This window comes from Alexandromys fortis, unplaced genomic scaffold, assembly GCF_014885135.2.
Source record: "Alexandromys fortis isolate MF-2015 unplaced genomic scaffold, M_Fortis_MF-2015_v1.1 scaffold_72, whole genome shotgun sequence".
NCBI classification, from domain to species: Eukaryota; Metazoa; Chordata; class Mammalia; order Rodentia; family Cricetidae; genus Alexandromys; species Alexandromys fortis.
The window spans coordinates 41,665-54,028 of NW_026067969.1; the positions used below are offsets into that span (position 1 = coordinate 41,665).

The 12,364-nt window shown below is 51.0% G+C and overlaps 1 protein-coding gene across 3 annotated transcripts; it reads right to left on the reverse strand.

Moving 5' to 3' along the window:
• Positions 1 to 2,545: 2,545 nt before the first annotated feature.
• Positions 2,546 to 11,376, reverse strand: Arrdc1 (arrestin domain containing 1). Of its 3 annotated transcripts, none has more exons than XM_050155329.1 (8): positions 11,208 to 11,376; positions 5,138 to 5,248; positions 4,295 to 4,345; positions 4,046 to 4,200; positions 3,721 to 3,903; positions 3,455 to 3,628; positions 2,938 to 3,376; positions 2,546 to 2,858 (listed from the first exon to the last, which is right to left on the reverse strand). In XM_050155329.1, the coding sequence occupies exons 1-8, from the start codon at positions 11,323 to 11,325 to the stop codon at positions 2,794 to 2,796; spliced, it is 1,296 nt and encodes a 431-aa protein (XP_050011286.1). In that variant the 5' UTR covers positions 11,326 to 11,376; the 3' UTR covers positions 2,546 to 2,793. The 3 variants fall into 3 exon arrangements, with proteins under 3 accessions (XP_050011286.1, XP_050011285.1, XP_050011287.1); XM_050155328.1 differs by having other exon boundaries at positions 3,455 to 3,631; XM_050155330.1 differs by lacking the exon at positions 5,138 to 5,248 and having other exon boundaries at positions 3,455 to 3,631.
• Between the last annotated feature and the right edge of the window lie 988 nt (positions 11,377 to 12,364).

Here is a 12,364-nt window from a genome sequence, read left to right on the forward strand (position 1 = left end):
TTGGATGTCTGCTCCCACTCATCCCACTCATTAGAGGGGGCTAATCCCAACATGGAGGAATGTCCCAGCTGCCAAGCCCACCCCCATCAATGAATGAGGACACACATGGATGCTCTGGTTAGAAGGGTATGTCTGTCTGGGACCTGTGCACCACATTGATTGTGGGTGTTCCCCTGAGGAGAGATGCTCACTCATTAGCAGGGTGTGCTCACCCTAGTTATCCTAAGTCCTGCCAGGCACAGCTTCCTGTATACAGGCAAGGCCTTTCCTGCAGCCCAAGTGACCTTCTAGACTGAACCTAATGCCACATGAGTTGGCCTGCGCCGTCTGATCTCCATAAACAATTCTGTCTTTCCCATCAAAAAAGAAGCACAAGTGAGGTCTCGATGACAAAAATTAAGGACGTCTAAGTTTTTGACAACAAGTCTAGACTCATTATCACAAGGCGACAGACCCAGGAAAATGACTCTGCTAAGTTGGCCACTGGGTTCATACACATGGAGGAGGAAATGGACTGAGTACCAAGAATTCTTTAGGAGAGCTAAACTGTTCTATTATGATGGACTGAGCCGTTCTGAAGGTCATGGGAAACAGGCACACACAGCCCACTGTAGCCATGGCCCAAACAGGGCCAACTTCCCGCCTCTCCACCTCACCTTTTCCCTGAGACCTTTTGTTTCAGATATCTGCATAGCTTGTTTCTTTCCTGGCCTTTGTGCCTTAAATACCACTGCCTAAGGAAAGCCTTCCCTGTCTTCTCATTTCTCATCTGTTATTCTGGATGTATTTTTCTCTACAGCCCCCCACATGCTCTCTCTTATTTTAGTTTTTTTTATCTTTTTTTCCTTTAGACAGAGTCTCATCACGTAGTCCAAGCTGGCTTCAAACTCACAGAATTTTACCTCCCTCTGCCTCCAAGTGCTGTAATTAAAGGTGTGAACCACCCTGCCAGGCACCCTATAATCTTACATGATATACCCTGTGTGACCACTGTTTTGTGTGTAGTAGTGCCCACAATACCCTCTGGCATACACAGAATACAAAACAAAACAATTTAAGTAAAGAGGTTGAACCATAGGGAGTAAACATTTGCCAGACAAAGATGTGGCTGACCTGTTAATCTACAGGCCCCTCCACACCCAATTAGCCGTCAGCCGTAGACACACTACAACTTAGTAACCACTAAGGCAGGAGATGTGTGTCCACACATCAATTCTGAGACAAACCTGCTTCCCATTCCCATTTTCAAAGTGAGTGAACCAAAGTAAGGGAGCTGCATGTGTACAGCCAACCTGAGACAGGGTGGGATTCAAACTTAAGCTTCCCTTTCAACTGCAGGTTGCACTGCTTCCAGCCAGTGCTTAGAGACCTGTGGCCTACTTCCTGACTTTCTCCAAGACCCACCTATCGCATAGCATCAAATGTTAGCCAGGCATGTGACTGCCCGGTGAAAGACCATGCTGGAAGGAGGAGACAATGAAGTGTTCCAAAAGATACCACCCAGTTCTAACTTTTGGACAGTGGGGTGCAGACGGAGCTGGTTAGGTGGCACAAATATCAGACATCCTCCCAGGGCTCAGGTGGAAGGCACAAGTTGGGAATATTGGCGTGCACTGCCATATTCTGCTCTTTTGTACACCTTGTTTCTTAAGTCTGTCAACTTGTTGGTTACACAGGCAAGGTGGTCACCACACCTAGCAAAGGGGCTCTCCCCGCTTTTGGAAAATTGGACCTTAGCCAACTCCACTTCCAGTGCAAACACTGCATGTAAAGACCAACAGGCCAGTGCCTGTCACCAGAGATGTCATGGAGACTGTAGGGTGCCTCTGAAATGCTGCTCCACAGGACCCCTCTTTCCATTTTGCTCTAGGGACCTAATTCTTAGTTTCAATGTCTTTGGTGTGCAACAATGATCAGAGCTGACAGTGACCTCATGCCCAAGAGTAGAGGGTTTCTCTGCAAGTAGGTTCCTAGTAAGTCCTTTCCCCGTGAATATTTTTGGTGGCCAGGCATCCAAGCACACCACCTAGAACAATGGTTTGTTTTTTGTTTTTGTTTTTGTTTTGTTTTTTGAGACAGGGTTTCTCTGTGGCTTTGGAGCCTGTCCTGGCACTAGCTCTTGTAGACCAGGCTGGTCTCAACTCACAGAGATCCGCCTGCCTCTGCCTCCCGAGTGCTGGGATTAAAGGCGTGCACCACCACCGCCCGGCTAGAACAATGGTTTGGAATGCAAGTCAGAGTATGTCCCAAAGAACACCAGGAACATCCTTAAGCAGACAAAGGAAAAAATAAAAAAAAAAAAAAATCTAAAAAAGAAAGAGGGAAGTGGCCAGCACAGCACCATCCAGGGCACATTATCTGGGACTATAGAGGAGCCCAGAGGATTAAGGGAGTAGAGGAAGAAGCTCTCAGGGTGCCTCCTGCAGGGTATGGTGTGACTTTCAGAGGTGGGATCAAAGGAGAAGTTTATTATGGGATTGTGTTCTTCAGGGGTGGAGTCTGCACAGTGGGGGCCACTTTGAGGGTAGGCTTTGGTCGCAAAAGCTCTACAAATAAAGCGCTTTATTTATAGTCTCTCCAGGTCCCATATCCCTGCTGCCCTACCCCAACCTCTTGAGGACTGATTAATTCCAGAGGAGCCAGGGGAGGCTGGTCCACAAGGGATCGTCCCGACGGCTGCAGGTCCTGAGTAGCTGGGCCAAGTAGAGAGCAAAGGCACGAGGCCCTGGGCATCCCATCCCAGGGCAAAGGCCAGGCCCACCGTAGAGGTGGCACAGGGTTGGCTCACCAGGGTCAGCTCCCTGGGATCAGGCCAGGGTCTGTGCTGGCACAGCTCTGCTCATAGGACGGTGGAGCCTCTGTGGGGAGAAAGCAGGATTGACGAGGGGAGTCAAGGCACCTCACTTCCTCCCCCTCGTCCCTGTCATTTCCACTCACCATAGGGGTAGCCCCATGAACTGTACTCTGGGGGGAGGATCAAGGCGCTGGTGGTGGGTACTGGCCCCCCGGAGCCTTCTGCAAAGTAGGGGACAGTGGCACCTATAGAGACGCACAAGGGAGGGTGCAGAGAATGCCTACCAGGGCTTCCAGCCTGAACACAGGGATCGACGGTAGTGACAGACACGGAACCCAACGCAGCTGACAGTGGCTGCTGCTGAGAATGGCTCTTGGTGGAGAGGGAAACTGGGTCTGAGAACTGGGGGCCACTAGCCACTGCCTCAGCATCTTCCTGGGGTGGTGCAGAGGGCACCACTGAGGACAAGGCACCAGGAGAGGACCCTGTGCCTGGACAGGGGCTCAGTGGGGTTTGGTTCACAGCAATATTGCCAACAAAGAGTGGGAGAGTCACGGTGGCTTCGGGTGCCTTCAGAGAGACCTGAAAAGAATGCGGGCATTGAGGAGTCAGGCCAAGGTCACCTAGCCTCAGGCCACCCAGCCCTGGGCAACACCAAACCTGCAGGTAGTAGTCGATGTGGATAAGGCTGCAACCTGGCAGGGCTGACTGGGGCAGGGCAGGCACCAGGATCTGTTCTTGCCACTGAGCGCGCCTCCAGGCCTTGACACCTGTGCCTTCCACCTCTGCAATGGTTCGCACATCGTAGATCCAGCGCTTGGCCTTATAGGATACCTTCTAAGGAAAGACCAGACTGTGGGCTTAGGCAGGCCAGCAACCCACCCCTTCTGTCCCATGAGAAACGGTAGGAGTCAGAGGGCTCTGACCTGTAGCAAGCTGGCCACCACAGGGCTAGTGTCCTTGCCTGACTGGTTCTCAATGTCAGCCTGCAGCCGAAGCACCTGTCCCACCACATAGCCACGAAGGTCAGTGCTAGCTGTGAGAACCACACTGCCCGTCTTCACCAGCTTATAGGAGAACTTCTTGGTAGTGGATGCCACATTGGGTTGCTTAAAGGGAAAATGGGGCAGAGTTTATGAAGTGAGCAGAGTGCATTCTTGTGGCATGGGGTCAGGGCCTCAGCCTGCACAGCCTGGCTGCCTGGCCCGAGCAGTTTGAAGGTAACCAAAGAAGCCTCCGTTCCATCCTCACCTCAATATCTGGGATGCTATTCAGGTTCAAGGGGCTCAGGATGTAGAATACGAGGCTACATTTGTGATCCTTGGAAAAACGTGGAGTGTCGATGGAGGCCCTCACCTGGTGCACAATCTTTCCAAAGGGTCCCTCAAAAGATGTGGGTGCTGTGGCTATGGAGAGAACAGGGATTGGCTGGTACCCAGCACCTCCCATCCGTAGGTCCCACCATTTCAAGGCTGCTGCCCCCACAAGCTCGCCACTCACCAGGAAGCAGGAACTGAAAGGGGAAGCTGTGCTCTCCAGCGGGCAGGCTTCCTACAGAGACAAGAAGGAGGTGGTAGCAAACCAGAGGAGATCCATAGTGGCCACAGTGCCAGATCAGAAGCCCACCACAGTCCACACTACCTGTCTCCAGCACGAGAGCATCATGCCCACACAGGAGCTAAGGGCTTGGTTTCAATGAGAGTGTGTGGCTGGGAGAGTGTTTGCCTAGCGTACTCAAAGCTCTGGTTCAATTCCAAGGACTATATAAACCAGATAGGGTAGCACACCCCTGGGAGACAGAAGCAGGAGAATCGAAGTTTAAGGGCATCCTCAGATAAACAACATAGCAAGTTCAAGTCTAGCTTGGGCTACATGAAACCCTGTCTCAAAAAACGAATTAATACAAACTTTAAAAATAAAATTAAAGGGCTGGAGAGAGGGCTCAGCAGTTAAGAGCATTGCCTGCTCTTCCAGAGGTCCTGAGTTCAATTCCCAGCAACCACATGGTGGCTCACAACCATCTGTAATGAGATCTGGTGCCCTCTTCTGGCCCGCAGACATAAACAAAGACTATTGTATACATAATAAATAAAAAAATTTAAATCTTTAAAAAAAAAGGAAGACATAATAAATAAATAAATAAATAAAATTAAAAGCAGGAAGGTAGTTGAGAGTAGAGGGCAGGGATGAAACAGCCATACCAAGGGTCAGAGCCCACCCAGACCCCGTACCAGAGGGTAGGATAGAGTGGGAATCTAAGAGACAGTTGTTGGGAGGGGGAAGGATAGACTGACCCCACTCCAGCCCATGGCTGCCCGGGTCATGACTGGCTCCCACACTCACCCTTGTCGGCCAGTGACAGGGAGCTGTTGAAGTAGCTCTCCTCCACCACCCATGCCCCATCGTTGGCCTTGTTGGAGACCCCACAGGAACCCATGCAGGTCACCCGGATAGCTGTAAGGGGAAGGGTGGCATAAGCCTAAACCAGTTGATGGCCTAGGCTCCTCCCTGTCCCCAGCACAGGAATTCCTGTAGGGCTGGAAGCACCCATAGGTCAAGTAGCCCCACCCGCACAGGTACCTGGAAAGGCCCAGGTGCAAGCAGCCTAACATCTTCCCAAGAATACCTCCTCGCCATCCCCCAATTGTGTTCTCCCCAGGAACCAGACTGGCAAAGAAACTGATAGGCAGTGTTTTTATCTGTCCTACAGACACAGTGGGAGGCCAATAATCTCTTAGATAACCCCGGGCTATCCCCAAATCGGTTACCTCAGCCAGAACTATATAAAAGCCCAGGAGCCCTTTTTTATGATGCAAATCAGTTAGGCCTTGAGTTGCCCGCTCAGTCTCAAGAAAGTTAATGCCAGCCCTCTCCCTGCAGGAATGCAGTCAAACCTGTCTGAGCCAGTCAGCAATCTAGAACTGGAAGGTGGGCCCTGACTTACTTCCTGAGCAGCAGTGCCCAGGAGGCTGACTTTCTACACCTTGGGGTAGCTGGTCCTCCCTCACCAGTGGAAGTACCCAGAACAGGAAATACTAAGACAGAGTTCAAATTCCTCCTCCGTCTTACAGACACATCCTGGGCCTACTGTGATCAGGTAGCCATAAGTGAATGAGCTGGCATAGCTGAAACTGATCACAAGGGAGAAGGTCCTGGCAAGGAGGTAGGTGGGAGCCAATGAGAGGCGCCCTGAAGAAGTAACACCCTTCTCCCTGTAGGGCTGGGTCAAGGTTTCAGCCCCTTTCCCAGACGGGGTCACCGGAGGGTAGGATTATTCATCCTCTTTTATCTTTGTGACAAAGCCACCAAGCAGGAGGAACAAACATAGCCAAGTACCTAGGAGCTGACCACACCTGCCTCCTGTACAGTCTCCCACATCACGGTCCAGGCATCCTCCTGGTTAGCCATAGAGCACTTAGCTTCCTCCTTCGAACCTCTGGCTCATCCTCAACCCATGTGTGCACTCCCTCACCTGATGGCGGCCAACTCCTGTTCCCACTCTTCTTTTTTTTTTGAATTTATTCTTTTTGTTTGTTTGTTTGTTTTTCAAAACAGGGTTTCTTTGTATGATCCTGGAACTAGCTCTGTAGGCCAGGCTGGCCTCAAACTCACAGACGGCTGCCATGATATTTTGTGTTCTGACAAATAAAGCTTGCCTGGAGATCAGAGGGCAGAGCTAGTCACTAGTTAACCACAGAAGCTGGGTAGTGGTGGCACAAGCTTTTAATCCCAGTACTTGGGAGGTGGAGACAGGAAGCGGTAAGGTGGGGTGTAAACAGAATCTCAGCCCCTCTTGCAAAGCAGGACCTAGCTGCTTCCGTTTCTCTACTCTTCCAGGTTTTTACCCCAATATCTGACTCCTGGTTTTTATTGATTAAGATTAATTAGATTAACACAGCAGAGAGCCACCTGCCTCTGCCTCCCAAGTGCTAGTATTAAAGGTATGCACCACCACTGCCAAGCTCTGTTCCCACTTTTTTTCTTTTTTTAAGATTTATTTATTTAGGGCTGGAGAGATGGGTCAGCGGTTAAGAGTACTGGCTGCTCTTCCAGAGGTCCTGAGTTCAATTCCCAGCACCCACATGGTGGCTCACGACCATCTACAAAGGGATCTGATGCCCTCTTCCAGCATGCAATGTACATATAGAGAGCACTCAAACATAAAATTAAATATTTTAAAAAAGATTTATTTATTATGTATACAGTGTTCTGTCTGTATGTACACCTGCATGCCAGAAGAGAGGACCAGATCTCATTACACATGGTTGTGAGCTACCATGTGGTGGCTGGGAACTGAACTCAGGACCTCCCTGAGGCACTCCTAACCACTGAGCCATGTCTCCAGCCCCCCTGTTCCCACTCTTGAGGTGGTCCTGCATTCCTGCTCTACCATCCTCTGCTCCTTGGAAGTGCCCATGATTATTCCTCGCCCTCCATGTCACTCTAACCTCCAACCATCCCACCCTGGAAACTGAACAGCAAACAGTTGTTGAGATGCCAAGGGTAAGAGGAGGCTCAAAAGGCTGCTGGAGGACAGGAGATGCTTGGCAATGGGTACGTCTCCCTAAGGATGATTGGCCCCACATCAGATACAAAAAAGTATGGAGGTCTCAGCTTAGTTCAGAAGCTACCACAGTGCTATCAGGATACCTACTGTGAATGGCAGAGCTATTCAAATTATGAACAATAACAAATTGGTTGTTTTAGTTCAATTTAGGGCTAGTTTTGTTTTTGTTTTTCCTTCGGTTTGTTGAGACAGGGTTCTTTTGTATAACAGGCTGGCCTCACAGAAATCTGCCTGCCTCTGCTGGGATGAAAGGCCTGCGCAATATGTTTTGTAATTTGGATGACCTTTTAGTAGCAGTTGACACCCAGTCAAACTAAAAATCAGGGAAAACCCAGGTTTACTCATCAGAATGACAACTATAAAGGAATTTGACCCATGCTGGGGGCGGGGTTGCAGAAGTAAACACTCCTACTATTAACCAAAGACTCACAAACTTCTTTGGTTTGCAACTATACATGCCAGGGCACCCATCAACTCTCAAGTCCTACACTAGCTCATCAAGTTTCTCATAGCAAGGCTTATAACAGCAACCAAGGACCCGGACTGAACTTCCTACACTTCAGGAAAAGGACCACCAGGTTCCAGAAAAGCAAGCAGCATCTGGGAGTGGGGGGCAGAGGGGATCAGACTCTGATCTTCCCAAGGTCAAGCATTTTCTCCCCCCCCCCCCACAAACAGCTCTCTTGGGAGGACAGTGTGAACAGCCTCCTGTGTGTTCACTCTCTCATTAGAAATAATTGAAGGTTTAATCGCAGCACTCGGGAGGCAGAGGCAGGCGGATCTCTGTGAGTTCGAGGCCAACCTGGTCTACAGGAGCTAGTTCCAGGACAGACTCCAAAGCTACAGAGAAACCCTGGGGTGGGAGGTGGGGGCTTGTAAACAATATGCCTGCTGCTTCCCCAACAAAACACCTGAGGTTACTCCTTTGTCTCAGTAGGGTCACAATCGAGGTGTAAAAACTCCCCAGAAAATTCCTTAAAGATTCCAGGTTCACAAGCCAAGGACAGTGCCAGCAGCTAGGTATGTACCTTCTCAGATCACTGAGCAGGGAAAACCACATACTACAGTTCTGCTTGAGAAATAATGGAGGTCTGAGCACGGGGAGGGGGGGGGGGTTGTCCCTGCTGCAGGGGCTGGTACCAGCTTCTCAGCTTCTTTCTTTGACAGTCTGCACATGCCTGAGATGGCAAAACTAGGCAGTTTGGGGGCAACCACCTGATAAAAGACCCTGATTTCCTTTATTTCCTGACTTTTAGTGTTCCTGCTGCTTTTTTTTTTTTAAAGTTTTATTTATTATGTATACAACATTCTGCCTCTATGTATGCCTGCACGCCAGAGCAGGGCGCCAGATCCCACTACAGATGGTTGTGAGCCACCATGTGGTTGCTGGGAATTGAACTCAGGACCTCTGGAAGAGCAGCCAGTGCTCTTAACCTCTGAGCCATCTCTCCAGCCCCCTCCTGCTGATTTTTTGTAATATTACAGTCCTATCTGTCCACTCTCAGGCAAAGGTATCTTCTCTGGGAGGTAACCATGGTCCTCTCACCAGCTCCTCCTACCCTGCAGCATAACCAGGAAACCAGGGCAAGTGTGTTCTAGCAAGTCCTCCACGACAGAGCATCAGGTGACAGCCTGCAGAACAGTCTATACTTCAAGGTGTCATCCAAATAGAAAAAGCACTTCCTGAAAATGTTCAGAACTATAACAAAAGGCAAGCACCAAACAGAATACAGACTACCAAACTGGGGTGTTCAACATTGGAAACAGGAAGCTGATCTATCGTGTTTTTCCTTTCCTTTTTTTATTTAAAAAACAAAAAACAAGGTTTCTTTGTATAACCTTGGTGGTCCTGGGTCTAGCTCTGTAGATCAGGCTGGCCTAGGCCTCCTGAGTGCTGGGTTTAAAGGTGTGGTATATGCCACCACCACCCAGCGTAAGCTCTGGTTTTTCTAAAGAAAATCATGGTGTGTGTAGTGTTCCTCTGAGATTTCTGGATCTTTTCTTCTGGATCTAGAAGATGAGTGCTTCTACCCGTCCTTTCAGGTGTCAGGATAACTAAGGCAGAGGCAGAGGTGGGAGGGTCTCTGTGAGTTCAAGGTCAGCTTGGTCAACACAGAGTGAATTCCAGGACAGGCTCCAAAGCCACAGAGAAACCCTGTCTCAAAATAAATAAATAAATAAATAAAATCCATCTTCCAGGCCCAGTCCATGATCCTGGGCACCATCGGCTAGAGCTCTCGTAAGGTCAGCTGTCCATCTACTTGCTCCTTACCAGATACAAAGTAGCTGGGCTGTGGTGGCGCATGCCTTTAATCCCAGCACTCGGGAGGCAGAGGCAGACGGATCTCTGTGAGTTCGAGGCCAGCCTGGTATACAAAGGGAGTTCCAGGACAGGCTCCAAAGCTACAGAGAAACTCTGTCTCTGGAAAAAAAAAAAAAAAAAGGAGGCCATGAGTAGCTCATTCCTACTGTTGTAGTTGGCAGTAGCCTGGTCACCCCAAGCTCAGCCAGGAGAGAAAGACAGAAAAGAAAAACTGAGTGGCTAGTTCTAAATTGGACCTCTCCCTGCTGTCTTCCCCAAGGCCACAAGGTGTGGCCTGCACCACGTCCTGCCAGCCAACCTGGAGTTTTCTTTACAACTTCTCATACCTTTCTTGGGTCCAGGAGGAGCTAACCTATCACGGCTGTAGCCTCTATAAAAGCAACATCTGCTCAGACTACAAATTCTAAATAGGGATACAGCGAAGGAAAGCAATGTGACCATGACCAGGAGCCCCAACAAGACCAGGGCCTGACAAACACTACGACCCAGCTCCCTTCTAGACCTAGATAATAACACCAGGTCCAGGTCCAACTGGTTTCAACTGGGCCTAGGATGGCTAAGGAGAATAGTTATCCATCCTCAGCAGACACCAGAAGTGTCTGTGGGCAACTGTGGTTTCGGTCAAGCAGCCAGGTAGTTCTCACGGGAGGCCAAAACAAAAGAATACCAAGCAGGGACACTCATACAGTTTTTGCACTCAGTGCCAGCAGCTAAGCAGAGGCTACAACAGTGCCCACCTGACCCTAAGAACTCAGTCATATAATCGCACACACACAGATCCCTATTTGTGGATCCAGCACAGAGGAAGCTGCACCTGAGAGCCCTGTCAATGGCAAAAGAGTAATCTGATCCCCAGCCCCAGAGTCTCAGACATATGTATCAGCAGAGGGCTCAGCTCAGCTCAGTTTCAAGGCCTTAGGACAGGAGCAAGGGGATTGCCAAGCCGAACAAGCCCCCTTGCCAGCAACCACAAGCTTTAAGGAAGTCTTAAGCCTTAAACTGAAAGCAAAAAAAGGTACCCTGTGAATACTGCTAGGGACCTGCACACTTGGAACAGAACTGTCTTCGAAGAGGAAGGTCCTGCACAGGAGCCCCGGAGGCGAGGAAAATAGAGGACCCAGCGCACACGAGGTTGCAGGTGGGGGCCCAGCAGGTGCAGAGTGCGGCGGACCTTGGACACCTGAACAAGGGAAGACTGGGACTGGAGGCCTGCATACTTCCACCTTCAGGGTCGCCCGGTCATGGGAACAAGCGCTTAGGCCCTCACACAGACTCCGGCCTCCCCTAGGCTGAGAGCACAGGATGGGACAGATGCGGAAGGACTGGGCCACCCAGCTGCCTGCCCCGCCCTTGCCTCCCCGCACAGCCGGACCCTGGCGCCCGCGGTTCCGGCGTAACCCAGGGTTCCCTGGATACTGAGAACCCAGTCTCCGAGCCCACTGACCACGAGGTTTTGGAGAGCCCCGCCCCCACCGCAGGTAAGAACGCAACTACCCGCTCCCCCGGGGCGACCCCGCGCCCACCTCGGAAGGGCAGTGGCGCTCCCAGGCGCACGCGCACGACCCCGGCCAGCGGTTCCCCGGGACTGTAGACGAAGCGGCCCTGCCTCAGGCAAATCTCGAAGAGCTGCACCCTCCCCATACCGCGGTGTCCCGCGCCGCGGTCCTACGCCTGCTAGGGCAGAGGCTTCGAGGCCCGCCCCGCCCTCCACCCCCCCCACCCGACAGAGGACACGCCCAGGCCGCAGGACCCGCCTGGGCCAGAGAACTAGCCGGTGTCCCAAGACCCACCCTCTACCCAAGGACCCGCCCCTTTCCCAAGGCCCGCCTTCCCCAGGGCTGGTCCCGGCCTTGAGGACACGCCCATGACCGAGGGCACGCCCCACAGGACACGCCCCTTTCTCCTAGACTTTCCACCCTAGAACACTAGCACCTGCCCACAACAGCGCAGTCCTCACTCTCCCAGATCCCGGGCTTGGCTACCGAGTGTGCTGCCCGGTACGCTTTAGGGCTCCTTGAGAGCAGGCACCCATTTCCAACGCTAGGTGGTCACGAGGGAGGGGTGCTCGGTGCTCACGCAGTAAGGGTTCCCAGCTATGCCCCGCGGCCATCGCGCTTTGTCCACTGCATCCCACGCCGCGCTTCCTGGCACGGTGTGAGTAGAGGCCAAGAAAACAGGTGCTGAGCAGCGCAGGCAGGCATGGTGCGGGCTGCGCTCAGAGCAGACTTCTGCCGGGCTTGGGGCGTGAGGCGAGCGAGGCTGCTGAGACATAGGATTTTTTTTTTTGATTTATTGAATCACATTTTTAAAAAAGGGTCGGTATTGGTTGTGAACTGCAGAAAGGGTCTTAAATATGTTCACAGTTTACTGTTCTCTCTATGAAGCGAAAGCCAATTTAAGGAATCCTGTTTTTTGGTTTGGTACTGAATTAAATAAATTATATGAGATATGGCTCAGTGGTACAGCACTTGCCTAGCTCAAGCAAAGCTCTGGTCTTCGTCCCCGCTCCCCAAAACCACACATGTAGCACTTTGTATTGGCTAATGGTTCCCAGTTGTAGACTGATGTGAGTGTACCGAGACTTCTTTTTTTTTTTTTCATTCAAGACAGGGTTTCTCTGTGTAACAGTCCTAGCTGTTCTGAAACTCACTTTGTAGACCAGGCTGGCTTCTTAACTCAC

What these genes read in the sequence shown, in the direction of transcription:
- Arrdc1 (XM_050155328.1), bottom strand. Translation starts at nt 11,325, where the DNA reads ATGGGGAGGGTGCAGCTCTTCGAGATTTGCCTGAGGCAGGGCCGCTTC. An exon ending in ATAGCATCCCAGATATTGAG is followed by an intron (nt 3,904 to 4,045) that starts GTGAGGATGGAA and finishes TTTCCCTTTAAG; the next exon opens with CAACCCAATGTGGCATCCAC. An exon ending in ACATCGACTACTACCTGCAG is followed by an intron (nt 3,377 to 3,454) that starts GTTTGGTGTTGC and finishes CATTCTTTTCAG; the next exon opens with GTCTCTCTGAAGGCACCCGA.